Consider the following 27,939-nt stretch of genomic DNA (forward strand, 5'->3'; position numbering starts at 1 on the left):
CTTTCTAATTTATAATCTTATATATAATTATAATTCACAATGGCATGCCTTGAAGTCTTTCTGGCTTCTTTGTTCATTATATGAGATTGCCTCTGAAGTTATCAACCACCATATGAAAAAATTCTCTGAATCACTAGCAAAGAGAGAAATGCAAATTAAAATAACTCTGAAGCTTTGCTTTATGCAGGTACATAAGATTTGCAAAATTGACAAAAAAAATGAAAATAAAGGAGAGGCCTGGAAGGGCAAGCACATTGTTGCTGGAGATGTTAAAGAAAAATTAAAGAGAATTTTAAATTAAAGAGCTGTATCTTGAAGACAAATATCAAAAATAAGCATGGAAAGATCAAATGACAAAGTCCTCAGTTCATTTATTGATAAGTAGGTTTGTAAAGGGGGCCAGGAGGAATAGGAAAATGGATATTAATCACTTTCCTTTTAAAAATACGCTCATTTGTTAGAAACAAAAAAGAAAGAGAACTGGTCCAATATGGAATACACATGATTACTTGACTTAAGCTTTTGCCAAAGACCTTGAGAAAAAAGATTTCATTTCTTTGAGAAATGATAAAAGTGAACCTTTCTCTTGTGGTCACTTGAGTCTAAGGTAAAGCTTATCAGAATCACCCTTGAAAATCTCTTCAATTGATGAATAAGGACAGTATGGGATCTTTAAACAGCAATAGCTAGAAAAGGGCTGGAATCTCTTGTATAGAAACCATTCAAGATCTGGGAGCAAATAGTTGGTTGCTATGGAAATGATCAAATGTAAATTTTATTTTTTCTTCTACACAGTTAAGTTATTAGTCAGGAGACAAACAGAAACCAGGACTTCTATTCAGAAGAAGAAAACATAAACAGATAAAGATAACTGCCAGGAAAACTGATGACAAGCAGGGAAAGGAATTTTAATGTAAAAAATTCCCACATGTATGACTATCTTAGAGTGTTGTAATCCCACCACTTAATCATTTCTTTTTCCTATTTCAAAACCTGGAGGTTAAAAGATGTATCAGAAAGTGAAAGAGAGCTTGGGAATCCTAGAAGGAAAAATTATGGCTGTACTCATTACCTCTACCAGCCTACCTTTAGAAATATCTCTAGCATAAGAGGAGGTTTACACCATGGGAAGAAATATGAGGCCAGGGAATAGCAGATTCAACTATGATCTTTGTAGAATCTTGAGTAAGTCCATGTAAGGGTAAAACCATTCAGAATCCACAAGGAGATGGGATTTGTGTCACCTCAATTTCTCTTCTATTACAGCATCAAAAGGGGATTGTTTGAGTGCTAGAGATGACAGGACTGCACATGTGGACCACCCTTTCCTATCAGCTGGCAGCTCAAGTTCTCAAAAGTCAGGCAAGATGAAAATACAGGGTGGCTCAGACATTCTGCACCAGTTGCTGTCTTTACACATCCACATCTACTATCTCACATTGTAATCATCATTCTAGGTATATACTCATTGGTTGGAATGATTGATTGAATTACCTACCCTAGTAAATTCTCTTTATGTGTATGTCTTTGTCTTTTTCTTTCTCTCTCTTTCCTTTCCTCTTTCTCCTTCCCCCTTTCCTCTGTGAAAGAGTGCAAGAGTGAAGTTGCTATCCATTGATTGGGCATTGCAATAGAATATTATTCTACCTGTGAGAAATGATGATCACAGATACAGGGAAACATGGGAAGACTTCCATAAAGCAAAGTAAGCAGAATCAGGAAAACTGCTACAAATAACTTCAACAAAAAACTGGAACTAATGGGGGAGGGGGGAAGGAGGGGAAAAATTAGAACAAAAGGTTTGGCAATTGTCAATGCTGTAAAATTACATGCATATATCTGGTAAATAAAAACTATAATTAATTTTAAAAACTGGAACTGAATGCTTAATGACTAAATTTGTCCAAAAGAAAAGATGAAAAAAAGCCTTTCTATGGGAGGATAGTAACTAATCAACAAGTATTTGCTAAGTCCTCACTCTGTTCTAGAGCTAGCTGGTAGAAATGCAAAGACAGAAATTTAACAGTTCCTGCCTTAAAAGAATCTAGAATGCCAGACTGGATTGATGTGGCTGCTGGCTGAACAATGGAGAGAGCCCTGGACCTAGTGGCAGGAAGATGAGGTCAAAACAAACCTCAGACAACTACTAGCTGTGTAACCTCAAGAAAGTCACATCACTGCTTTCTGCCTCAGTTTTTTCATCTGCAAAAATGAGATAAAAATAGCACCAACCTTCCAGGGTTGTTGTAAGGATCAAATGAGATATCTGTAAAGAGTTTTGCAAACTTTAAAGTACATTATAAATGCCAAAACCAATGAGGATGGTATGTTCATAGTACTGCAGTTTTCCCCCTCTTTCTTTTTTTTTTTATTCTTTGTTATACAAGATAGCTCTTTGGGAGAGGTATATTAGGAAATTAACATATTTATAAATCAATGATTCTTTGGGAAAAAGAAACTAATGACCAAACTCACAATATAAACACTTTAGTTCAGTCACATTAGATTCAGTCAGTGAATAGCACAGTATGACTAAAACAGGAAAAGGAGGTAAGACAAGTCCTTAACAGACTCCCTTCCCAATAGGAATACAGGTACTGGGCTATATTTGCAGAGAGCTCCCAATGAGTTTTGGAATTTGAAATTATTGGACATCAAAGTGTTTCTAATAAGAAATTACTGGGATAAACCAAGAGCAAGATTGTTAATTAAATGGGTAATGAAATTAACTTTCTTCTTTCCACAATTTATTCTATGTTAGGTTACAACCTTTGGCTGTAAAGTTTTAATAAACTGATTATATGGGCAGACAAAAATTTAAATAAAGGAATTCCTCTGGTATTGTCAGTTCTGATTAGATTCTGCCTTCCAATACTTTTTCCTGAAGTCAGGAACATCTACATTCCCAGACTGATGTTTTAAAGAGCTAAATCTCCAATCAACCATCTGGATCCCAAATAATATCAAAACACAAGGAGCTATTCCTCTGTTTTTGAGTCCAAATTTTTCCAATTATAATTCTCCATTTAGGATATCATAAACAAGGCCTGGCTCTATAACTCCTTGCTTAAAAAATAGACAGATACATTCAACTTTCCATAAATTTGTTTCCAAAAAAACCATTTAATTTAATATGCTCTTACCTGCTGGCTTGATCGGATATCACTGAAATGCATTTTTTTTTCTAAGTCCTGAATCACTGAAGACTTATTCTCACGAATGTTGTCATCTGTCACTGGCTGAGAAGATTTTAGATTTTTCTTTATCACTCCCTGAGGTGACCTGCGAAAGAAATCCATAGCTATCATAGCAATGAAAACTGGCCGATTATGAAAAGCCTACATAAAATTTGGATGACTCAAATAGAAAGCAGAACTAAATAGTGGACTTAATGCTAAATTTAATGTATTCTACCTTCTTAAAAGTATGCTTTATGAAGTATAATTACTTCCTACTCTGTGTTTATTAAGCACCCAAAGTGATATTCCAGAAATTCAGGTCTGACCAGATCCTTCCTCTTTTAAATAAAAATGAGTGTTTTCTGTTACTTCTAGGATCAAATATGGACTCTTCTGGCATTTAAAGACCTTTATAAGCTGGCTAATAACTACCTTTCTATCCTTAACAAATATTACTTCCCTTTAAACAATCTTAGCCAAACTAACCTTCCTGCTGTTTCCTAACATGAAATTTCATCTCTTATCTCCATGCTCTTGCCCAGGCGGTCTCCTACACCTAGAAAGTACTTTGCTTTTACCTTGCCTCTTAGAATCACTAATTTCCTTCAAAGTTGAGTTTAAAATCCTTTTTCTTAATCCCCCTAGCTGCTAACTCCTCCTTCTCATAATTACCTTGTATTAATTTTATATAGATACACTTGTATCCATGATTTATCTCGTTATAGAATGTAACTTTCTTGAGGGTAGAAGCTATTTCATTCTTGTTTGTATTCCGGATGCCTGGCGTAGAGATACATAGTAGACAATAAAGGCTTGTTTATTCTTGCACACTCATTCAACACCCATTTAGGAAATGATTCAAGTTTGCAAAGGCCGAGTGAGTGCCATACCAACTATACACTTAGAGGAGTAAATCTGAATTTACGTGATTGTGATTGTGTGTGTGTGTGTGTGTGCGCGCGCGCGTGCGTGCACGCGCCTGGCAAGTGCTCAATAAGATTTAAAAGTTTAGCAACCAATGTGCACGTCCAGTTTCCTAAACTAAACTTCTTATGCTTGGTCCGGCACCTTCCTTTCCCTTCCCTTCCCCCTGTCACATCTACTCCGTAGCAGCAAAAGAAGATAAGACACAATGGAGAAGGAAGGCTGCTTTAGAAGAGCAGAGACCAAGCCCTACCTGAAGCCTTCCCTGGGCCCTCTAAAGTCCAGAGCTTTCCATCTAAATAATTCCTATTTATTGTTTATGCTGCTATTTGTTTGCATTTCTACCATTGGGCTGTAAGCTCCTCGAGGGCTGCACCCCCTTCGGCCTCAGGTGGCGTCCCGAGGCTCCCCCGGTAATGGCCCGGGGGGGAGGGGAGGGGCTGCGGGGTCGTGCCCCGCCTTCATGACTCAGCACCCTACCACGCCAGGACAATTCAGGGGTTTCTCCACACAGAACAAGGAGAGAAAGAATTTTTCAGGCCAGGGAGTTTTGAAAACTCACGTGACCCTCTGCCCAAAGCTCTCCTCTCCGCATTGGTGGAGAGGCGCCTCGCCCTGCCTGAGGAAGGGCGACTATCTAGGCTGGTCTGGGGAGTTTCTGGGGCCTCTCGCTCTCCTCAGACCCAGAATCCCTGAGGTGGGCGGTGGGAGGGGCCGCCCCAGTGGACCTGGGTCTCCAGTCCCTTCTGGGACGCGCGGCTCCTGGATGACTGAGACGCCTCACTAGAAAGCCGGGCTCTTCTGGCCAATGAGGAGAGAGGCCAGCCTCCGCGGGTTGGGCAGCCAATAATGTCACGCGCCGAGAGGGTCGGCGCCTAAGAGGTGAGCCAATCGTGCCTTGTTTTTGACACGTGAGTCCCGCGGGCTCCTTTCCCAGCGGAGGGCCTTCCTTCTGGTACCTGCTTGGGGAGGTGTCCGAGACTCAGGCCCTCAAGGCTGGTCCTCGGTGCTCCTGGACCCCTCTTCCATCTACCCGCGATCCCTCCCTGGGCTGGCAATCTTCCACCTGCCAAAGGCTCCTGAGCTAGGCTGAAGACGGCGGCCTTGGAGGGAAGCTGCCACATTGAGTATCCGTAGGCCCCACTACGGCCTCCCGAGAATTCTCGAGAGAATTCCCGCACGCCCCGAGCAAGCGCAGGGCCCCGCCTGGGGCGTTTCGGGGAAGGGCTCCATTAAAATGAAGCCGGGGCCAAAACACATTTTCTCCCCTCATTTCGCATCGGATTTTTCTCCCTTCCCCTCCCCTTTGATGAGACACACATCCTGATTCACACGTGGTCTCCCCGCCAGAATGTGGAATCCTTCTAAACAAGGGCTTCTCCTTGATTTTCTTGTATCCCCAGCTTCCAGCTCAGGGTCTGCCACATATTGGGTGCCTAATAAATGCATATTAGTTGACTGGAATGCCAGGGACAAATCTTGCAATGAACCAGTTGCTGCTGGGACTTTGTGCCTGAGAAGCGTGGCCACTTCGAAACTCTTTATCCTGATTATTAACGGGGGGGTGGGGGGGGGCAGAGCTAAGGCCGAGTGGTCTGGGAGGAGCAGCACAAGCCAGAGCAGATCCTAACCTGCTGGGCTCCTAAGCTCCCAGACTGTGAACTCCAAGGGATCGATGTTACCCCTATAAACGGGTCTTGCCCCCGCCAGAATCTTGTTATACTTACACAGATGGTGCGCTCTTAGGCAGGCCCATGGCATTGGTGGGTGGGATAACTGGCAGAGAGGGAAGAACGGAACTGAGAAAAGCCACCGGGTTTTGAATCCGACTGGTAGGAGAGACGGCAGTAGTTGGGGACACACAACGGGGCTGAAATTGGTTCCCACTGGAAACAGAGAATGTGAGTGGAGGCTGAGATGATTCTGCTAGACTGGTAAAAGGCAGTTCATTTTGACTGGAAAAGGTCCCAAGAGATCTCGTTTGCACTGAGGAATGAGAGCCCAAAAGGCTTTCCTTACTTGCTGTCCTCTGCATTGCTTGAGGTGTATTGCTCAAGGTGGACACTGGAGAGCTAGAAGGGGATGTGGTGGCCAAGACTGCGTTCTGAGATGGGAGAAACTGTTTAGGTCGAGTGTAAGTGAATGACTGTGACCGAGGGACCTTCATCTGTTTGCATGTGGTTGCCACTGGCTGGGGAGCAATAGAGTTGGTCAAGTTTATGTTCAGAGGAAACTCTTTTGGCGATGAGGAAGATGGAAACTGTAAATGCTGTTGTTCCAATAAAACTTGGTTGTGAAGCTGTTGTAATTGACTGGAATCGCTGCATACAAAACAAAAGATGGAGAAGAGAGAGAGAAAAAAAAATTTGTCACCATGTGCAAGCTTGTTCATAGGTTATTTACAATACTAGTGATCTGCACTAGGGCTCAGCTCGGACTGTTTGACCTCTACACAGCCTTGCTTAGTTGGGTTTTGTTTTTCCCCTTACAAAATGGAAAAAAAGGAGACTAGTTTTTCCATAGCTGTCGTTTTCATTCCTCCCTCCTACTGGTATCCTTCCAAAGATGGATCCATGACCTCAGAAGAAACTGATCAGGCTTGTAGTTTCCCCTATGTCTGAATATAGGCAGACTCATCAAAGACCATTCCCGACAATGCAAACTGTGCTTAAACCTCAAGGCAGTTTACAACTCAGTGACAGATGCATGAGTCATCCTTAGGAGCACACACGCAGCAGGCTCCTTTCTGGAGACATCCCAGAAACAGGTGGTGCCCCAGCAGGGTACCATGACACACGGGAGGTCCCCAAACCTTCCCAAGAACCAAAGCTGAATCCTCTCTGTCTTCCTCTCATTTTGCTCTTCTCCTTTCCTCTCCTCTCCTCCCCCTCTCCATTCCCTCTCTCCATTTTTGTCACTCTTTGCATCTTCAGTGTAGTGAAGGGGAGGCTCAATTCCTTAAGCAATGGCTGCATTGCTTCCTTTGCTTAAATACGCACATAGTAATTATGTGGATAAAGCCAGTACAATTTTCCTGGCACAAATGACTAAGGGTTCCCTTTCTGCCTGTGATGCTATGCATTGTTGTCACTACTGTGCTAAATATTACTGGAAAAAAACAGTATTCTACCATAGGAGCTGTTATCTTGATAATCAATTGAACATAACTCAATGTCTTTGTTCTCCACTAGACTTAGACTGAAAACATGTTTTTAATTAAAAACTTTTGGATCTTTCCTGCTTTAAGAACTATCAATTTTGAAACTGCCTATAAATTACTCTTTGGTATAATTTTCTGAGAATAGATATCCCTGTCAGAATAAATGACTTCATTATTTGTTAGATTTTGAAGACATAATGAATAAGCCCACATGTGAACTTTTTGTGTAAAAATCAGCTATAGACAAATTTGAGAATTAGGTGGTTCCTCCACAGAACCTGGTCCAGTTGAGCTCAATAGTGGGGACTCCATTCACTTTAGGCACCCAGTCCTCTCCCAACTGCTCCCTGTCCTATTCCTTTCTTCACAAAATTTTTTTTGAAAAGGGATGAAATTTATTCATCCTCAAGGACAAATGATTGATAATAGCATAAAAGGTTACATCTCCTTACAGGGATCAAAGACTTTTAAACTAACAGAGTGATGGAAGTCTAGGAATCATCCATTGAGAATGGGAAGTATTTGGCAAGTGGCAAAGAACTTTCCTGATAACCTTTGAAATGATTCCACATAGGCAGGCAACTATTTATGCTACTATGTAGACCGACCCTGTTTCTATTTGTTTATCCTTACCTCAGTTCAAAAGTTCTAGATGGCACTGCTTGATAAACCCTGGATAAACCCTAGTTTTTTGTTTTGTTTTGTTTTTTTAAGGGTGGGAGAAGGGATAGGCTGTAACATTGTATGGGATTTGTTTAGATGATTTTAGTTTTAATGCCAAGGTTTGGCCTTCACCTGTTTTTCATTAATATAGTTTTGGACACTAGTGCTAGAATTTGGTTTATTTCATTAAAACTCTAAAGTAATTCTTTAAACATATGGCAGAATCTTGTTTTGCTTTTAAAAACTTAGATACCAAATTCAATTTGAAATCAGGTCAAACCAAAATTTTGAATTCAATTTGGGTAAAACAGTTTTTAGTTTTATTTATTTTTTTTTATAATTCTAGGAAATAAAACTTATTCTAAATATTTACAACTATTTTACATTTGAAGAAGCAGGAAAGGCAAATTGTTAACATGCATATAAGCAAACTGAAACAACACTAAAGTTGAATCTCAGTTTTTCTGAGAAGAATTACTGTTAACTGTTAACCTAAACTAACCTTTAGTTCAAATTTAAGAGGAGCTGGCTGCTATTTCTGGAGCAGCCTATTTTAAGGGTGACTATATTAATGATACAAAACCATGTCTAGTGGTGACATGAATGCAGGATAACCTCTTCAAAATGAGCCATAGTCAACCAAGTATGATCTGTTTTAAACACATGATGCAGGGCAACTTCTGGGGGGCATTGTGAGCATAGTAGGCACTTAATACAATCTTGATTGATTGCTAGCAGATACTTTGTAAAGATCATGAGAGTCTATTTCTTCCATAAATTCCATCCTGGAATATGCCATTAACAAGTTCATAAGCCCAGGCCTGAAAAAATAATTTTGGGCAAGGCGTGGACAAGAATTTAAGTTAAAATGGCTCTCAGGAGAGGAAAGGAGGGAGGCATGCTTCAGAGCCAATATGGCAGCAATTCTCCCAAGTTCTATCCTAAACCCTTTTGAATATCTTTAAAAAGCATCATAAAACAGTTCTTGGAACAGTAGAACCCACAAAAGGATGGGGTGCAATACTTTTCTAACAAAAGACAACTTTGAGGGTCCACAGGAAAGATCTGTTGCACCTGGCTGAGAGTGGAGCACAGTCTAGTATAGGTCTTGCCAACACAGTCCCAGTCCTAGCAAACCAGGAGAAGACCTCAGGAGCAAGTCCTAGGAGTCCCTGTAGCAGCAGTGGTTTCCACAGCTTTCTGCCCACAGATGGTAAGGAGGTTGAACAATTTTTGGTCAGGAGGAAATTACAAGGGTCTCTTTCCTAGCACTGAAGCAGGACTCTGTTGCTTTGCCCCATACTTAGACCTGGATCACAATTCTGGGTGGAAGACCCCAGGGTGAGGAGAAGCACTAATACACCAGAATTTGCAGCTGCAAGCAGGAACCCTCATCACAGTTCCTAGTAAACACCTCTCCTTGGATTATACCGTCTTGAAAGTATTAAAAACGTCCTAGAACTATCTCTGAAAACAGTTATGCAAATCCTTGAAGCTTGGGACAATACACTTCCAACCTAGAATCAGAGTGCTATTTTTAATAAAGAGTTTTAAAAATCAAGAAATAGGCTGGGAAAATGAGCAAACAACAGAAAAAAAATCAAACAACAGAAAGTTACTATGGTTACAAGAAAAGTTACAAGGAAGATCAAAATATACACATGGTAGAAGAAAACAAAGTTAAAATTCTTGAATCCAAAGCGTCCAAGAAAAATATAAATTGGTTTCAGATCATAGAAGAACTCAAAATGAGTGGACTGGAAGATGAGGCACAAAAATTCACTGAAAAAAAATTCCTTAAAAAGTAGAATTGGAAAAAAAAAAGTAGAAGTGGCCAAGTGGAAAAAGAGGCACAAAATCTCACCTAGGAAAAAAATTACTTAACAATTAGAATTGAGTGAGTGGAAGCTAATGACTTTATGAGAAATCAAGAAAAAATAAACAAAATTGAAAGAATGAAAAGACAATGGAAATATCTCATTGAAAAAAACAAATGAACTGGAAAATAGATCCAGGAGAACAGTTTTCAGATGAAATATCAAAGCTATCTTTAGCCATATTTTTTAAATGCTCTAACTAACTATTGGCTGAAAAATACAAATTAAAATAATTTTGAGGTACTACTTCATATCTATTAAATGGGCTAATAGGACAGAAAAGGAAAAGGACAGCTATTGGTAGGAATGTAGGGGGATGGGAATGAAACATTAATGCATTTTTTGGTAGAGTTGTGAACTGAAGTAACAATTTTATAGAGAAATTTGGAACCATGCCCCAAAGGCTACATAACCATGAATAACCTTTGACCTAGCACTTTAGACCAGTGCTATGTCTCCATCCAAAAAAAGAGGATGTATGTGTACAAAACCCATTTATAGCAGCTCTTTTCTGGTGGCAAAGATTTGGAAAATTGTTGAACAAACTGTGGCATGGGATTAAGAGGGAATATTTTTGTGCTATAGGAAATGATGAGCTAGATATACAGAGTAACAGCAATATTATAAAATGATCAGCTTGTGAATGACTTAGCTATTCTCAATATCCAATGCAACCCTGAAGAACTTATGCCAAATATCTTCCATCCCCAAAGAGAACTGATAGTGTCTGAATACAGATTAAAGCATACTTAAAAAAAAAACAAAACTTTATTTTTCTTGAGTTTTTTTTTATAATTTCTATTTTTCCCCTTCAGGACATGATTAATATGGAAGTGATTTGCATGACTACTGATGTATATAACCTGCATCAAGTTACTTGCCTTTTCAATTGAATGGGAGAAAGGAAGTGAATTTGAAACTCACAGTTTTAAAGATGAATGTTTAAAATTGTTTTTACATGTAACTGGAGAAAAATTTTAAAAAACTAAATAAAATTTTAAAAATGGATATGATGGACAGTCCTGACATTTTATTTCATCTTTATTGCGTTGTATTCTGAACTGATGTATCATTGTTGACATCGTGGTTAAGTGTAGGAAGGATCCAGAAATGTTTGTATCTATTTGCAATGCTGTTAAAGGATAATTGAGTTCAACCATTAGGAAATTCGCTCAACTAGTAAAGATACTGCTGACATTTTCATTTTACTACAGTCACTAGGTATGGTCATAGAAACACAAGGATCCTCTTGTTGGCAGTGTGGAAACTAGCACCTTATACCTCAGTCTCTAGAAAGAACATAATTGGAAATGAATGTAAATTTAAAACGAGGCCCTCTTTCATTTTAATTCTATCTTCATCTGTATTCAAGATGCTTCCTGTTTTACATCAGTGATAGCTTATGTTTCTTTTTCTCTTCTCAAATACATATCTTTCATCTCTTAGGAATTGAAAAAATTTACAATTGCATCTTAGATTTACTTTCCTTATTTAATCTGTGAGAGAAGAGGGAGTATATTTTTCATTTATAGGAAACTGAGGAATAGAGGTAACAGAAATTTCCTAATGAGAATAGTTTTTTCACAGTTGTTGGCTAATACAACAAATGATTATTTTTCTCCCAAGAGAGTTAATATTTTTAAGATGGTTAAACAGAGATGCATAAATAGGTCAGGAGTATAATCTCTGGTAGGTAGAAGGACAACTACACCTTGAACTTTGGGACCCCTGGGCTAATACACTGAATTCAGAATACACATTCCCCCTCAGCCCTGTGGGAACTCATAATACCAAGACTAAGCAACAGCTTTCTAATTCCAGAAACCTAAAGTGTTCCATTAGTCACTTTCCCTTTCCTAGTATATGCTCAGCAGAAGCATCTTGTGATTTCTATTCATTGTCAGCCAAAAGATAGATCATGTTAAAGTAGTTGATTGTTCATTCTTGAAGCATTAAGGTACTAAAAGTTAACAAGAATTAACCATATGAATCATAAAGAATCAGAGTTAGAAGGCACCAGAAAGATCACAGATAAGGAAACCAGGAGACCAGAAAGATCATTTAATTTTCCTTGCTCATTTTACAGATAAGGAAACTAAAGGTTTACTGACTCAAAAACCAATGGCTACATAATTGAGATGTTAGATTTGGGCCCAAGTCTCTTGCATTCTAGTCCAGCATTCCTGGACTCAGTAAATTCCTTTTCCTATTTTGGAAGAAACACATTCAGTCTAGGAGTGTCTCTGGATATAATTTTTCTTAACTGTTAATAGATTTTATCCTGTTAGCAAACAGATAATACTCCATAGATTAAATTTTGTAATTGATCTTCCATAAAAAGGGTTTGGGAGGAAATAGCTTTAGGCCTTATTCATATTATTAAATTCTGCTCTGATGATATTACTGAAATATTTGATCATGCTATTATAGAAAATATAATGTATGGAATGTAAACAGAGGACATCTCAAAAAAGATAACAAATATGGGCTAGAGTCTCTGAGTGTTAAATGGTTTTATCCTGCTTTAGCATCTTTCAAATAAAAGTTAAACTATGTGATCCTTGGGTTTATTATTTGTTTAATTCCAAAAAAAACACATTAGTCCTTATGTGTTATATCATAAATCCTGGAGGGGTCAAAAACATTCTTTAAAAAGATGCACATTTAACTCTTCTGCTTTAGAATTCATGTAGGTTTCATATGGAATGTCAATAAGGCCAGTGAGACTAAAAGGACTCACATATTAGCTTCACATGGAGAAAATTGCTTCATGGCTATAGATTACAGCTATAATTGTAGCAGAGGGTAGTGCAAATGTGATTTGGGGAGTCTAAGAAAGGAAATGTAAGAGAGTAAAGAAAAAAAAAAGCAAAAACAGCAATACCACTGGAAAAAAATACCATCGTATTTGCATATGGAAAATGCATTGTTATTATTACTATTGTTTATTCTCCCCACCCTGATTAAGAGGAGTAGCAGAACTCAGATTTCACAAATATTCTAATCAGAGTCAGATTCCAGTAGTGAGGTGGTTCAGTGGAAGGAGTCCTGGGCCTGGAGGCAGGAAGACCTTATATAAAGCTTTAGACACTCATTAGCTATATGATCCTGGATCAATCATTTAACTTCAGTTTGCCTCAATTCCTCATCTGTAAAATGGGGTTAATAATGGCACCTACCTCTGAAGATTGTTGTGAGGATCAAATAAGATAATATTTGTAAAGCACTTAACTTTATGATCCATAGTAGGTGTTGTATAAATACTTATTCCATTCCCTCTCCTTCCCATATTTTTAAACAGGTGGCCACTATTTGTATAGTATATTCTGAGAGATGCTTGAAAAAACTTTTCCTTTTCCCTTGTATCTCTTTGCTTAAACTTTTTCTATTACTAAGTACTTTTGGTTATAGCATGGAAGGTCCTTTTAAAATTCAGATATTTGGGAAGTATACACACATATCTATCAGTTATTTGTTATTAATGCTATGAATACAATCAGTTTTTCAATTTAGGCAGTCAGTCCTCTTGTGGGAAAATTTTGGAGGGAACACTGGGCAGCTAAATTTTGTAGGATAAAATGAGTAACATCTCACACATAGGACACTTCTAGACAGGGTGCTGTACAAAGAGGAACATGGGAAGTCTGGGTGCTAAAGAGGAGGAGAATGTAAAAAGGGGAAATAGAGGCTGCCAACCCCCCAAAAGAAAGAAAACCTGCTGCTTTTGTGGCTTTGTCTAGAGCCAGTATTAATGTCAACAATCTATAAAATCTAGAACTTTGATGATAAAAAGAGGTGGTAGTACTCTTCTAGCATTCTCATCCAACATCTTCTGTCCTAGGATAACTAGGAATAGATAATAACAAAGCCAGAAATACAAATCATCCTTACAAACAATTCCTTTCTGCCTACTTTTGGCATCCTTTCTTGTCATACATTCCTATGAAATATCTTAGATCTAACACCCTGGCTTGCTTTTAAAACATAACTCTAATCCTTTAATTCTGTGCCATATACTTAATATTACCATAGTATATCCATTGAGAGAAAGGAAACATTAAGAAAAAGCTAGGCTACTGTTCTATAACAGGAAGAGAATAGAGACAAAAAAAGCCTTTTGCTTTTAATGACCTCTTTTAGGTCATTAAGTACTTAGAACACATTTTGTACAGAGGTGATGGAAATTTCTGTCTTGGGAGCCTTCAGCAGTAAAGGTAATTTTTCATTGTACAGCTATGATCTCAGAATTTGGTCCTGGCATTAGTTTGGAGGCAAAGGAATGGATCAGATGACCTGTGTAGCTCTTTACTATCCCTAGAATTGTAAGAAAGCATGAGAGAGGAAATATCTTGCTATTTTGCTCTTTACTCACAGTTTTGGTTTAGCTAGTACAGGAGGAGGCTCTTTAACAGGTGAGGAAGGTTCAGGTGTCCTTGTTATCTGCCCATTGAACCGATCCTGTAAAAGATCAGCTTGGATCTGGTCAGTAATCGTGGTTCCATCTTCAGTAGATGCTTCACTTGCTTTATCATCTTCAGGTAAATTGAAGTGTACTCGAAGACCAATCCGAGAGCTGGATCTGGGCTCATTGTGATTCACCAGAACCCCTTCAAGTTTGGGTCTGGGGGGTTGTTCCATGGAACGGGGTTCGGGGTTAGGTGGGGATGATTGGTTTTCAACAACAGTTGAGTTGTCCATGGAATTGGCTGGGTGGGGAGTCACATTATTGCTATGGTCCTCAGTACCTGAAAGAACAAATATGGGGAGGAATGAGTAAAGTTTTTTCTCTTTGAAGAACAAAAAATATGGGAGTTGGGTTTAAGGATTTGCTGATCTGAGCAGGGGAGTTAGTTGGGCATGATAACACATTCATGCTTTGGTAGATGAGTGACAACAGACTGATAGAATAATAGAAGAATAATAGAAGTTTACATCTATGTAGTACTTTTAAAAACTTGCTTGAAGAAAATTTCTTTTTGATCTTCACCATAATCCTTTGAGATGGATAGAATCCTAGCATCCCCATTTTACACAGGAGAACCTAGATGCTAGAGAATTGGAACGACTTGCTCAATAGCAACTAGTAAGTGGTAAAGCTGAATTGAACTTGGGTTCTTTTGCTTTAGGCATAAACTTCTTATCAACTATCAACTATTTAGACATGCAAATTAAGAACACTTGTCAGAAAAGAAGAATGTAGGAAACCCTAGGGCTTTAAAGGATTAGAAATTTAATCTAAGCACAGGGTGTAATGACGCAGTGGCAACAACAAAAAAAGTGATATTTGGAGAAGTATTTTAGGAATAGCATACGTAAGACCAGAGAGATGATGGTCTCCTTTTGTGCGTAATAGAGGAGAGCACAACTGGTACATTTGGAATGGGATTCTATCCTCAGTAAGTAGGGGAAAGGATATCAATAACTGGAATGTGTCCAAAGAATGTCTTCCCCCAATGATTCAATGACTTATGAAAGATACCACGGACAGCTGCATGGGAAAGGCTAAAATTAATCTCAGCATTGATACTTCATGTCACTGCTTAACCTGCTCTGACATTTTAAAGTGAAAAGACCATTAGGATCAGTCCATACCTCTCACAGTCAGCTGTGCGATGCTTGACACTGTGCCGTACTTGTTGCTTGCTGTACAAGTGAAATTTCCAGAATCTTCTGAGAACACTTCTGCAATGACCAGCGTACAAATCTCCTCTACAAACCAGAAAAAGCGAGTGTTTCATGATAAGGGACAGTGTTAGAAATATTCACATTTTGGGGATACCAAAAATGACTGGTCTGATACTAAGCCTATATAACACCAAGTCAACTCACTGATTCAGTCCATTTAGTCAAGCAATCCAATGAGAACCAAATCTGTCAAAACAGCCGTTGGACCAAACTGACCAGTTGGCTGCACAATTTAACAATTCAGTCCAAAAATACTATCTGAGTATGGGCAAAGGTTTCCTATTTGCTATTCCTATAATTCTATGAGATAGTCTGAATTAAGAATAATACAACTGAGCAATTTAATGACCAACAAATTTAAGATCTCACAGACACACAAGAGCTGAAAATGTGAATGTGCTCGCATGAGAAAAATGTGATAATTGGATTCCCTTAAAAGAAGCAAGTAGAATAGTTTCTAATCTGAGCCATCTCATCTGTACCAACTCTTCTGGCAATTTTCCCCCAAAGGACACAAATCTAAAATGGGAAAATAAATAGACATTTGTTAGCCTTTAGAATTTGATTTTCTGCCTATTGAAAATACTTTGAATGTTTTAGATGAAAAGAATAATGAAGTGATTCCTCTACTGAAATGCTAAGATAATTCTTTATGTGTGCTGAATTATAAGTACTTTCTTTGACAAAAAGGGTGAAAATGAGTATACTTTATATATACTATATATATGTGTATATTTACATACTTTATTTATTTATTATTTATATGCATTTATATACATATAAAGCCTATGTACTAGACTTTATATGATAAACTCCTAGATTTAGAGCTGGAAGACAATTTTGAATCCAGTCCAAACCTTTCATTTTGAAGATAAGGATCTATATGGGCAAAATTACTTGTCCTGGTTACATAGAACATTGCACAGTCAAATGGATATCCTCTTATTTCCAGTTCTTTCCACCACACCACGCTGCCTCAGCACCAACTCCTATGGCCATGTTAACATAGGTTGTAGATATTTCTTGAGATTTAATGGCAAGGAGCCTTATGGTGGTAAAAGTCCTACTTCTCTGATATCATTACCCAGATGACCTGACCATAAAAAAAACAGCTGTACCTAAAACCTAAAATAGCTCAATGGCAATTTGACCCTTCAATAATTAGTAATAACCACATTATATGAATAACCATGATATGAATCATCCATTCTAAGGCAAAACTATGAGGAAGTAAAGTTTGATTTTGGCAGGTCTAATTTCTCCTTTCCATTCTTCTACCTTCTCCATATTGTCTCCTCTTTTGTTGTAGTTTTTTAGTCATGTGTGATTTTCAGTGACCCCATTTGGGGTTTTCTTGACAAAAATACTGGAGTGGGTTTGCATTTCCTTCTTTGGCTCATTTTACAGAAGAGGAAATTGAAGCAAATGGGGTTGAATGACTTGCCCAAAATCATATGACTAGCTCTTGTCTAAGGTTTATTTGAACTCAGGTTTTCCTGACTTCAGGCTCAGCATTCTATCCATTATACCATCTAGCTGCCCTTTGGCAGCTTTCACATTTTATTTGAAAAAAATCTCTAACTGTAAAATTTATGTAATCAGGCAGATGATGTGGGAAACTCTAAAAGGGCCCCTGAAATCACTTAATGTAAACAATGTCCTCCTTGTAAGACCAGCCCTTAATGTGAAAATGCCACAAAATGGGGAGCTCCCCCAAGTAACGAACTTGAACTCAGGGACCATGTCTAATAATAGCTATTAACAATAACTGGATAAGCTGCACCTAGATTCAAAAAGAAATAGTTGTATAGCAGGAAAGTGACACTTTGGGTAACTGAAATAATAGTAATAGCTAACATTTACATAATATTTTAAGGTTTTAAAAATACATATATTGTCTCATTTGATCTTCCTGACAACACTAAGAGGTAAGTACTATTATTATCTTTATTTTATAGAGGAGAGGAAACTGAGACCAAAAGAGATTAGTTTCAAATGACCTCTTACCTGGTTCAGCCATAGAGCGTGGTTCTAAAAAAGAAAAGAATTAAAAAAAACATTAGACTAAGAAAATTCACTTATACATATTATATTTTCTTGTGAGACTTCCTAGGGAACTCTATATGCATTTATTTTTAGAATTGATTTGGTAAGCTCTGTAAATCAATGCTAAGTATAATAAAATAAATGCTGATTTTGACAGCAAGAGTTGGGGAGTATTTCAGAATGGCTGTAATAAGAGCAGGTAAATAAACTATATACTTTGGAGCATATCTGAGTATTCCACCAAGAATAAATCTCATCTTATAAGCTGAACAAGATCCTTAAACTGGGTCTTGCTGTGTCTCATGGCTACCTTATTAATGTACCTAAAATTGTTCTTAGAATAGAAATATAGCATTGGGTATTGGAAAAGGAGAAGAAAAAGAAGAGAAAGGAGGAGGAAAAGAAGAAGAGAAGGAAGAAGAAAAGAAAAAAGAAGGAAGAGAAAAAGAAGGAAGAGGAAGAGAAAATGAAGATGACAATGAAGATGATGAAGATGATGATGATTACTTCAGAAAAGCAATTAATGGCAACTAAATTGTAAAGATTTTGTAAAGTGCTATTCTTTTTTGATATGCAAAACATTTTCATTTCAACATTTTTGACTGCCCCAAGTTGGGGTGAATTAAAGTTTAAAATCCAACAAATAAAGTGCACTAAATAAAATCAACTTACTTTTCTGTAAAATTCGAAAATCTGGAGAATCTTCTATCAATGTCCCTTCTCTGTACCATTCAACTTTGGGAGATGGTGCTCCTTTAACTCTGCATTCAAAAACAACTAGTTGACCCTCAGAGGCTGATAAATCTTGCAGCATCTACAGTGGGAAATATATTGTAAAAGCAAAGAATTGATGGATTTTCTGCAATCTGGTGTCAACTTCTAGAAGATACTATTTCCTCCAATGTTTGATCCTTTTTAAAGTCTTCATGTATGTGAAAAATTTCAGGCTTAATCCTAAAAGGTATTGAGAGTGTTTTTAAGAGTCATTTGGTTTACTGTATTTTCTTTTCCCTAGCAGATATATGCTTTTTTTTTTTTAAAGTATGATATCATATATCATGTAGAACACTTTGAAGTTTCATAGTAACTCTCTTCTCCAGGGAACATATGGGATTTGGCTTCTCAGAACTGCAAAAGACATAATAAATATCAACAAGTATAGTTTGTATAGAGAATTTAATGTCAAAGTATTCTGGTTTCCAATCAGAGCATAGCTTTGTGGAGGAAACAAATGATAGATTCTTTCAGGCTTTTTCATTGGTATTTTTTCCTCATCTGTCTAGTGCAGATCACATAATTTTACCTATATTGTTAATATATTGTTAATAGGTTTGCTCTAATATTTGAATCACACACACATATATGTACATATAAACATATATATATACACACATATATACACACACACACACACACACACACACACACATATATATATATATTTATAACTTTGTTGTAACATATTGCAACATAATTGTTACTGTAATATTGTATAGTTCTAGAAAATGATTTTGGTTTTATCAACTTTAAAATGAAGATAGTAGGAAAGGTTATTATGAGACACAAGCCAATGAGCATACATAAGATACTATTGTATAAATGGAAGCATTGTAAGGACTTTGTGGGGATATATCTAAATGTGCTAGTAAATATTGCTGATAATAAAATGAGGATGGTTAAAGTTTCAAAATATTGTTAGACCACTCCACACTAAAGTATAGGATAGATTAAGACATAGATTTTTATTTGCATAACTGTTCTTATATTTGAAATTATTTTTGTACACGTAATTATATTTATACTTGTTTTACTTGACTGTTGCTGAGAAAATGTTCCTTAGCATGGGCATAATTTTTTTTTTACTTTGATATAATATTATGAATGTGTATACTTTCTCCCTGGCTGAGGTAACCCATCCATGCCTTCTCATTCTATACAACTCTTGCCTATATCTAACCATCAGCCCAATGTACTGGGCTAAATTCTACATCTATTGATGATGCTGCCCATTATTTATCCTTCTCTCACATATCTGTTCACTCCCTTTTCTTGTCATGTACTCTTGTGATAATATCTTTGAAGTTGTTTCTTTTGCACAATTGTCTTTTTTTCTTTAAATTAAAAAAAAGTTCAGTTCCAAATTCTCTTCTTTGCTCTTTCCCTTCTCCATCCATTGAGAATGCAAGAAAACATTTGTCATTATATATTTTCATATTTCAGGGGGAAAAGGCAAGAAAAAAATAAAGAAAATAGACAAAAAGTGTTTCAATCTGCAGAGTTCAATCTGCAGTTCTCTCTCTGGAAGTGGATAAAACTTTGTTTTATATATATATATATATATATATATATATATATATATATATATATATATATATATATATATATAAATTTTCATCATAAATCCTTTGGGATTATTGATCATAATATTGATCATAATAGCTAAATCTTTCACAGTTGATTATAATATTACTGCCATTATGTATAATGTTTTTCTGGTTCTTTTCTCTTAACTTTTTTCTTAACTCTCAACTTTTCAATTTATATAAATATTCCCAGATTTTTCTGAAACCATTCCCTTCATCATTTCTTGTAGCACAATAGTATTCTATCACAATCATATATCACAACTTGTTCAGCTAGTCCTCAGTTGATGGGTAGGGTATCCCTTCAGTTACCAATTTTTAGTCATCACAAAATGAGCTACTATAAGTATTCTTGAATATATTATATCATTTCTTTTGATATCTTTGGGATACAGACTTAGTAATTATATTGTGGAGTCTAAGGATATGCACAGTTTTTACAGCCCTTTGGGTATAGTGTATTGTTCTTCAGAATGGTTGGACCTGTTCACAATTTCACCAACAGTGCTTTAGTGACCCTATTTTTCCACACCATCTCCATGTCATTTTCATTTCCTGTCATAACTTCAGAGTTGTTTTAATTTTCATTTCTCTAATTATTAGTTATCTAGATCATTTTTAAAAAATGACGATTGATAGTTTTGATTTCTGCTGAAAACTGCCTGTTGATATCCTATGACCATTTGGCAAGTGAGAAATAGCTCTTATTTTTATAAATTTGGCTCGGTTCTCTATACATTTGAGAGATGAAACCTTTATCATATAAACTTGATGTAAACATTTTTCCAGTTTCCTGATTTTCTTCTCATTTTGGCTATATTGCATTTGTTTGCATAAGAATAATCAGAATTATTCATTTTACAACCTGGGATACTTTCTCTCTCATTGGATCATGAACTCTGTACAGTTCTTCTATAACAATATGTAGTAGCCTCTTCCTTCCCACCATTTGTCTATCTATTGCCATTGAGATTATTTGTACCTCCATGAAGCTGGTGAGTTCAATTCCGTGCCCAGCTCATTGCCCTTGTACAGTATATATACAAAATATTTACTCATGTACCAGCTATTTGAGTTGTCTGTTCAATTATGCATCTTAGCAATAGACATTCTTTATCCACTTGTTTGTTTCCTATGGGAAAAAGATGAACTTTTGGGGGGTGATTATGTATCTTATTTTGCAGGTTTTGCAGAATTTGGGGGATTGATGTTACCTGCACAATAACACCTGTAAACAAAAGCATCTGGAGGAGCTCATCTTCTCTAGGGAGTTTCTTTTCCATTTGAACTCTGCTAACTAGCATCAGAGACAATGCCAAATATCTGGAGTCAGCACACCTTTCTTTCCCTGTTATGTGCTTTAAGGGTCATAAAAGAAAACAATCTTTGTTCTTGCAACTTTGAATAGACATATTCTAAGAGGATAAATTTAGAGTCAGAAGGGAACTTCGAGGCAATTCTAGCCAATCCTTTCTTTTTTTACAACGAGGAAAACGAGCCCCCCCCCCCCAGTGGTGATGTGACTTGCCTAGAGTCATATGGTAGATAAGTGCAGAACCAAGATTCAAACCCAAGACTTCTGACTCTAAAGCCAGAGATCTGTTCACTGGACAACACTGTCAATACAAGGAAGCATCTTATTGAAGAAGAGGAAGGTATATTTTGCTCTACCAAATCAAAAATTCTTTATAGTCAGTGACAGTGAGATCATGCATTCTCTGTACCTTTCAGGCAGCATATGATTGTAAATATGTTGAATCAGTCCCCTAACACAGACTCTCTCCTCTGGGTGCACTTGGGCGAATCCAGTTTTCTCTCCAATGTTGATTCCTTTCATCCATGAAAGTTCTACATCAGGGACTGTGATAGTGGAGTCTAAATGTGATAGTCTTACTGTCATTGATTGAAGTAATTTTGACAGATTTTTTTTTTCCAATTCTTTTGGAAGGTTGTTATCCTCTTCACAGTTTTATATTTATATGCTCCAGTGATAATCTGGTTTAATTGGGATAATCTGAGTCTTTTACCCAATTTTCCTATAACCTTGTTTTCTTTCTATTTCTTGCTATTTTATGAGTTTATTTTGCTCATACTCTTCCATCATACTTATCCTTAGAATTTTACAAATGAGTAAATTCCAAATCAAGGTTGTTCTTGGTTGCCATATCTTTTTTTTTTTTTTTTTTTTTTTTTTTGTTAAGAAAAAAGCTTAGCTAAGACAGTTTCTAATATTTTGATTTCTTGGTGACAATTGATTTTAATAGTTAAATTTACTTAGAAAATGGTAATAATCTGATGTCTATATAACTTCAGCTTCATTTTTTTATCCAGTGATGTTCTTGTGCTTACATTTAATACATACCTCCCAGGCTTCTTCATGCGAAAAAATATATTTGATACATGTTAGTAAGCTTCATTGACCTCTTTTGTTTCTTAGGATCAAAGGATCATCAGTTAGAGGGGAAAGGATCTTGCTATTATGTGATACAACCCCCTCATTTTGCATATGGGGAAATGAAGATATTTACCAAATGTCACTCAGGTAGTAAATGGTCAGGTCAGGGTCTAAATTTAGGCAACCTCATTCTATAACCAGTGTACTACCTCTAGCCTGGAACATATTTTCTAACATATTTCATTTTCACCTCACCTGCCTGCCCCCATTTCCATCTTTGCACTGAAATCATCTATTAGTAAAATATGTTGATTAAATTTGAGCTTATTGAGCTCTTTATAGATTTTTACTGCCTCTATCATGTAATCTCTCTGAGCTTCAGTTTTCTCATCTATGAAATGGGGTAGGGGACGAAGATGAAGAAGGGAAAGGGCAGAAATTACTAGGCAATCTCTTTTTTTCTTTTTGCAGAGGCAATTGAGGTTAAGTGACTTGCCCAGCTTGTTATATATTTAGGAAGTATTCAATGTTTGAGGTCACATTTGAACTCAGGTCCTCCTGACTTCAGGGCTGGTGTTCTATCCACTACATCAACTAGCTTGGGCTATTTCTTTTGCAAAGTATCAGATGAGAGTTGGTTTATGGGAGAGCTAAGTCAGTGCCTTTTCATGCTCTACTAATGTTCTAGATTGAGCTACAGCTGAATTTTCTTCTATACAATATTTTGTTAGTGCCTCTGTCATTTTTGTAACATCTCTGCAAAGAATGCAGGAGGCATGATAATTATATAAAGCTAGAAATCCATTAACTCCAGTTCTACAACAAATTACTGCGTATTTTGGCTTAGAAAATAATCTGGAAAAAAAAGAAGGGTCTGAGTTTTCTCTATGTAGTTGTTAGAATTCTGATTCTGACCCCCATCCTGGTTGTTCTGAATTTTCATGTCTCTGCTGTTATATAACAGACCTGCTCTTCTACCTCTCCCTTCCCCCACCTGTTCTCCCACTGCCCTCTTCAAATTACTGCTGAAGCTGCTGGAGCCAGAGCTTCTGAAGCCTTGGAGCAGGAACCCAAGCAGCAGCTGCTATGGGCGTGGGAGTGGGGAGGGGTCAGCAGCTTCGCACACTCATCAAACCCCTTTTTTTCCCTACAAAAATACTTCATACTATACTATTTGGACTGGTGGAAACCAGTCTATTAGCGAGGTCTCTTCCTAATCTAAAGTCACATAAAAAGTCTTGTAAAAGTGGGGTTTTATTAAATTAAGATGAAGTAATAACAACATGGTCCAGTCACAAACCCTACCATCCACTTGTTGGAGAGCATTGGGTAACATTATTTTCTTCATTTTTTTTCCCCTGACTTTAAATGATGACAATATTAGTGCCCATTTACCCCAAATAAGGATAAATGATATGGCCCTTAAAAACAGTACTGTGCTCCACAGGTCATCATACACTCTATAAAAATACAAATGGTGATTTCTCAGCATCAATGAAAAAAGACTCTTTTTATAGGGCACAACAGGTAGTGAGGGATGAGGAAACAGAACAGGAATAGCCTAAATGAAGGCACACAAAAGGGTCCATTAGCACAGCTCACAGACACATGAGCACTGTCATCAGTGACTGACTCAGAGAAATATGTGGCTAATGACATTGGCAGTGAGTGACCTCAGCAGTGCCCTGCCTGACGGAGACGGACGCAAGTGTGCTGCTGCTGCTGAATCCCTGGGGCACAGGGCCAGCACTTACTAGTACCCTGAGCATGAGGCATGTGTGCTCCATTTATGGAGCTGAAAGCTTGTGGCAGAGGAAGAGAGTCCACACTCTTTGTCTCTGCCAAGAACTACTTTTAAAATCAGAGTTCTGAAAAGCCTTGATTCTGATTCTTCCTTGAGAAATTTGAAGCCCGGATACAAGGTCTTAATCCTTCAAGTTGGAAAGCAAGTCCCAAAAGATAAGCACCCCAGTGAATGGTTGTTCAGTACTTGAAGGTACTGGGATTGTACCTGCACAGGTGTATCTTCCACTGACCCAGATCACCACCTGCCCACATGGTAGATGATGTCATCAGTAATGATGGCTCATTTTTTGTATAGTTTATACAGTTCTTTACAGTCTGTGGTGATTTCCTCATGAGCTTGTCGAGGATTAGGATTCGTTGTTTACAGGTAAAGAACCTGACAAGTTAGTTGACTTGCCTCCAGTCTCCCAACTGCTAAGTTTCTGAGGCAAAATTCAATCTTAGGTCTCTTGATTCTAAACCTGCACTCTCATCACTGTGCCCGGTGCTCTTTTCTAGAACTGATGAGTCTCAGTGGTAGAAAGAGTCATCAGCCAGTGGACCTCAGCTACGGAGAGAAGTGCATCATGTGATAAACTTGGACTTGTGCTTTTCTAGGTATAATCTTGAGGCTCAACTTCTAAACTAGAAACATTAAGGATGAAAACCAAAATACACTTTGAGCAGAATAAAGGTACCTGCTCTCAGCAAGGATGAATATTCATTTGAAATTGAAACTGGGGCCAAAAAAGGGGTGTTAAAGACTGCTGGAATAATTTAAAAGCAAAAAAAAATATATGGTGAGTATGTGAGGACTTGCTTGCTAACATGGGAGCCATTATTAGAAAATTGAGATTGAAACTATTATTAGTATTTTATATTACTATATTACTAAAACAAAGTTTTTCCTGATGAATTCATATTCTGACTTTAAAAACAACAACTTCTATTTGAGTTGGTACGCTCATTGTGGGTTCTTCATGTCAGAGGCAGATGAAGTTTCAATTACCTTTGTGAACACAGGAGCTGCTATTATAGGTTTTCCATCCAGTCCTTGTAAATAGTTTGTGGGGCTCTGACACTGAAAATTAAAAGAAAAAGGAATGTGACAAAGACCTGGCCACTGAGATGATGCAATCCTTCCACATATATCCACTTAATGCAAGGAACTGCTCCTCCCAAGAGGTAAGGGGTAACTCTAAAGCTCAGTAGCATAAAAGCCAATCCCTTTTTGGAAAGCTGAACAATTATTAACAGATGGTAATATAAGTATTAATACATGAAAAGCCACAGGTTTTCAAGTGATCAAGTGAAAAACTGTCTTAGATTTTTATAAATGTATGACAAATTTTATTAATTTAATATCTATTCATTAATTTTGTTAATTCATTATTTTATTGTTATCTATAATTTCCCTATGGAGTAGAATAAAAATTTTATTCCTTAGGACTAATAATGAATAGAAAGTGTAGCAATCACAACTGAAAATATAATAACACTAGAATAAACACGACCTGCCCAAAAAAATTAGTGTTCTGTGAAGACCACCACCACAACTGTATTTTCCTAGACAGGAAGAATTTTAGGCTCTAGTAAGTATAAAATTAAGACTCATGGGATGATGTCCTCCTCCAGATATAGGGTGATATCATCATATATATGTACTTTCTATCTTTTACATTGTAGCATTAGAGACAATAAAGTATTGAGAATTGATTCATTTGCCTGCCGAGCTGGGAAAGATACTCCCAAGGCAGGAGGAACTCCTGGAACTCCCTTTTTCCATATCATAAATATACATACATACATGCACACGTACACACAAATGTATGTAGGTTATTCTGGGTGTGGAAATAAGTTGCTCACGTTAGGTGTGGAGGTATAGGAGAGGGAATTAGGATCATGCTCTAACAGGAATGCATGGAATCTGTCAGGTTGGGAGGGTTCAGGGCTCTTGTATTATGCTCACATTCTCATACCTGACGAATGGTAGATACATTATGCTGGACCACACTAGGCTGTGCGTCCGCTCCTTCCTGTGGGATGACTGCAGAATTAGTAGGAGGTGATGACACCTCATTTGGCTTCTGGACCCTGTAAGATATTTAAAACAGTGTAGGTTATAAAAGTCTTATCACATTTGCCACCACTCAAGGCAGATAAATTCAACGATTCTCTCAAGGAGGTCACCATAGGCTACATTTGAAGACAATGAAATAACTATTTGATGTTTTAAAATTATATATTGTAGGCACTTTTTGCATTTATTGCAAATAAGTACAATTTATTTATTGCAAATACTACAGAAAATCACAGGTCTCCTTGCGGAGACCCTACTCAGCAGTTAGATGCAATTCCTATAATGTCACTTGTACACTACAACATCTAGAGCACTTCAGCTTTTATACAAAATCACTCTTTCCATCACATCCTTTAGGAAAGTGGCAAATACTTTTGGCAAGTATACTTATTTTATGCCTCTTTTGATACAGAAGATCCTTGAACAAAGTTTACCTCTGAGATTGTACTTTTCAAAGAAACCTGTATTACCTTGTTTCACTCCCTTTCTTTCTTCCTTCTAACTTCCCTATTTCTGTCAAGCTCACCACTACCCTTCAGTCACTTTGGACTCAGACTTTTTTTTTCTTTTCCTTCCTTTACACCCTACCCCCTACTCCCCACCATCCATTCAGTTCTCAAATTTTGGTCTTTTTTCTTTGACAGTATCTCTTGCATCTATTCCTTTCTTTTCTATGTATGCAATCATCTTACTTTTTTAGACCTTTAGCACCTCTTTTCTGGACCATGGCAATGATGCTCTAATTGGTATCTCTGCTTCTAGTAGCTCCTCTCACCAATCTATTTTCCACAGAACGTCCAAGCTAATCCTGACCTTGGATCATACCACTCCCCTTATCAAAATCTTCAGTGGTTCTTTATTGCCCATAGGTTAAAATATAAACTTTTCAGCTTGGTATTTAAGGCCCTCTAGAAACTGATTCTAGCCTTTCTTTCCATTCTTATTTCATATCACTTCCTTTGTAGTATTCCATATTCTGGATAAACTGGACCATCAGCTGTTCCTGAACTCAATATTCTGTCTTTTACTTTTGTACTTATACATAAACTGTCCTTTGTGCCTAGAGAGCAGTTCCTCCTTATGAATGAATATTAGAATCCATGGCTTTCTTTAAGGCTCAATTTAAACATCTCTTTCTCATTAAAGCCGTTCCTAATCTCCCCACTTGCTAATGCATTCTTAGTCTCGATTTTTCTTATATTCATTTATATAGATGTTGACTCCTTGCATCTCTCACCAATAGAATGCAAGTTTCTTCACAGCAGGGATTATTTAGCTTTGTACATCCAGCAAACATAGATAATCTTATACATAGTAAGAGCTTGTTGATTTGAATTTACTTCTGTCATGTTTTAAAAAAGGAGTTCATAACCTAAGCCAACATTATCCTGTCTTTTATATCTCTCTGCTTGTCAAGGGGATCAAGAATTTACTAATTAGGGCAGTTTTTGGATTCTTTGGCCTCCTTGTTATGGCCATTGCTTTATATGGGGTAGATATCAGTTGTGAATGACAATTGAGAAACAGTCTTTTCCTTTATATATTTCTCTTATGTACTAATAGATAGAATATAGCAAGTTGAATCTGCAAGCATATAGTATGTTCTCAAATCAGTGTTTTCTTTTAATTTATTTTTGGTTTTGGCTTTTACTCTAATCAATCAATGACTTAACTGTAAACAGATAACTGATTTAGAAATGACTTTCATATGGTTAACCATTCATTTCCTGTCCAATAAGATATGGCTAATTTCATTTTTTTGGCTGATGTTTAATCACAAGC

General features: G+C 37.1%; 1 protein-coding gene across 4 annotated transcripts in view; it reads right to left on the reverse strand.

The window, feature by feature from the left end:
* The window catches only part of MYPN (myopalladin), a 109,354-nt gene that overhangs the window by 31,538 nt on the left and 49,877 nt on the right, over positions 1–27,939 (reverse strand). Inside the window, exons 5-12 of one of the 4 annotated variants that reach the window (XM_074296599.1) lie at positions 26,057–26,171; positions 25,087–25,158; positions 18,207–18,348; positions 17,496–17,519; positions 15,396–15,512; positions 14,176–14,548; positions 5,831–6,424; positions 3,144–3,282 (exon numbers count right to left, since the gene is read on the reverse strand). In XM_074296599.1, the coding sequence (XP_074152700.1) occupies positions 3,144–3,282; positions 5,831–6,424; positions 14,176–14,548; positions 15,396–15,512; positions 17,496–17,519; positions 18,207–18,348; positions 25,087–25,158; positions 26,057–26,171 (1,576 nt within the window). The other 3 variants (XM_074296601.1, XM_074296602.1, XM_074296600.1) reach the window with 3 other exon arrangements.

Source organism: Sminthopsis crassicaudata, chromosome 2 (assembly GCF_048593235.1).
Source record: "Sminthopsis crassicaudata isolate SCR6 chromosome 2, ASM4859323v1, whole genome shotgun sequence".
Classification (NCBI taxonomy): Eukaryota; Metazoa; Chordata; class Mammalia; order Dasyuromorphia; family Dasyuridae; genus Sminthopsis; species Sminthopsis crassicaudata.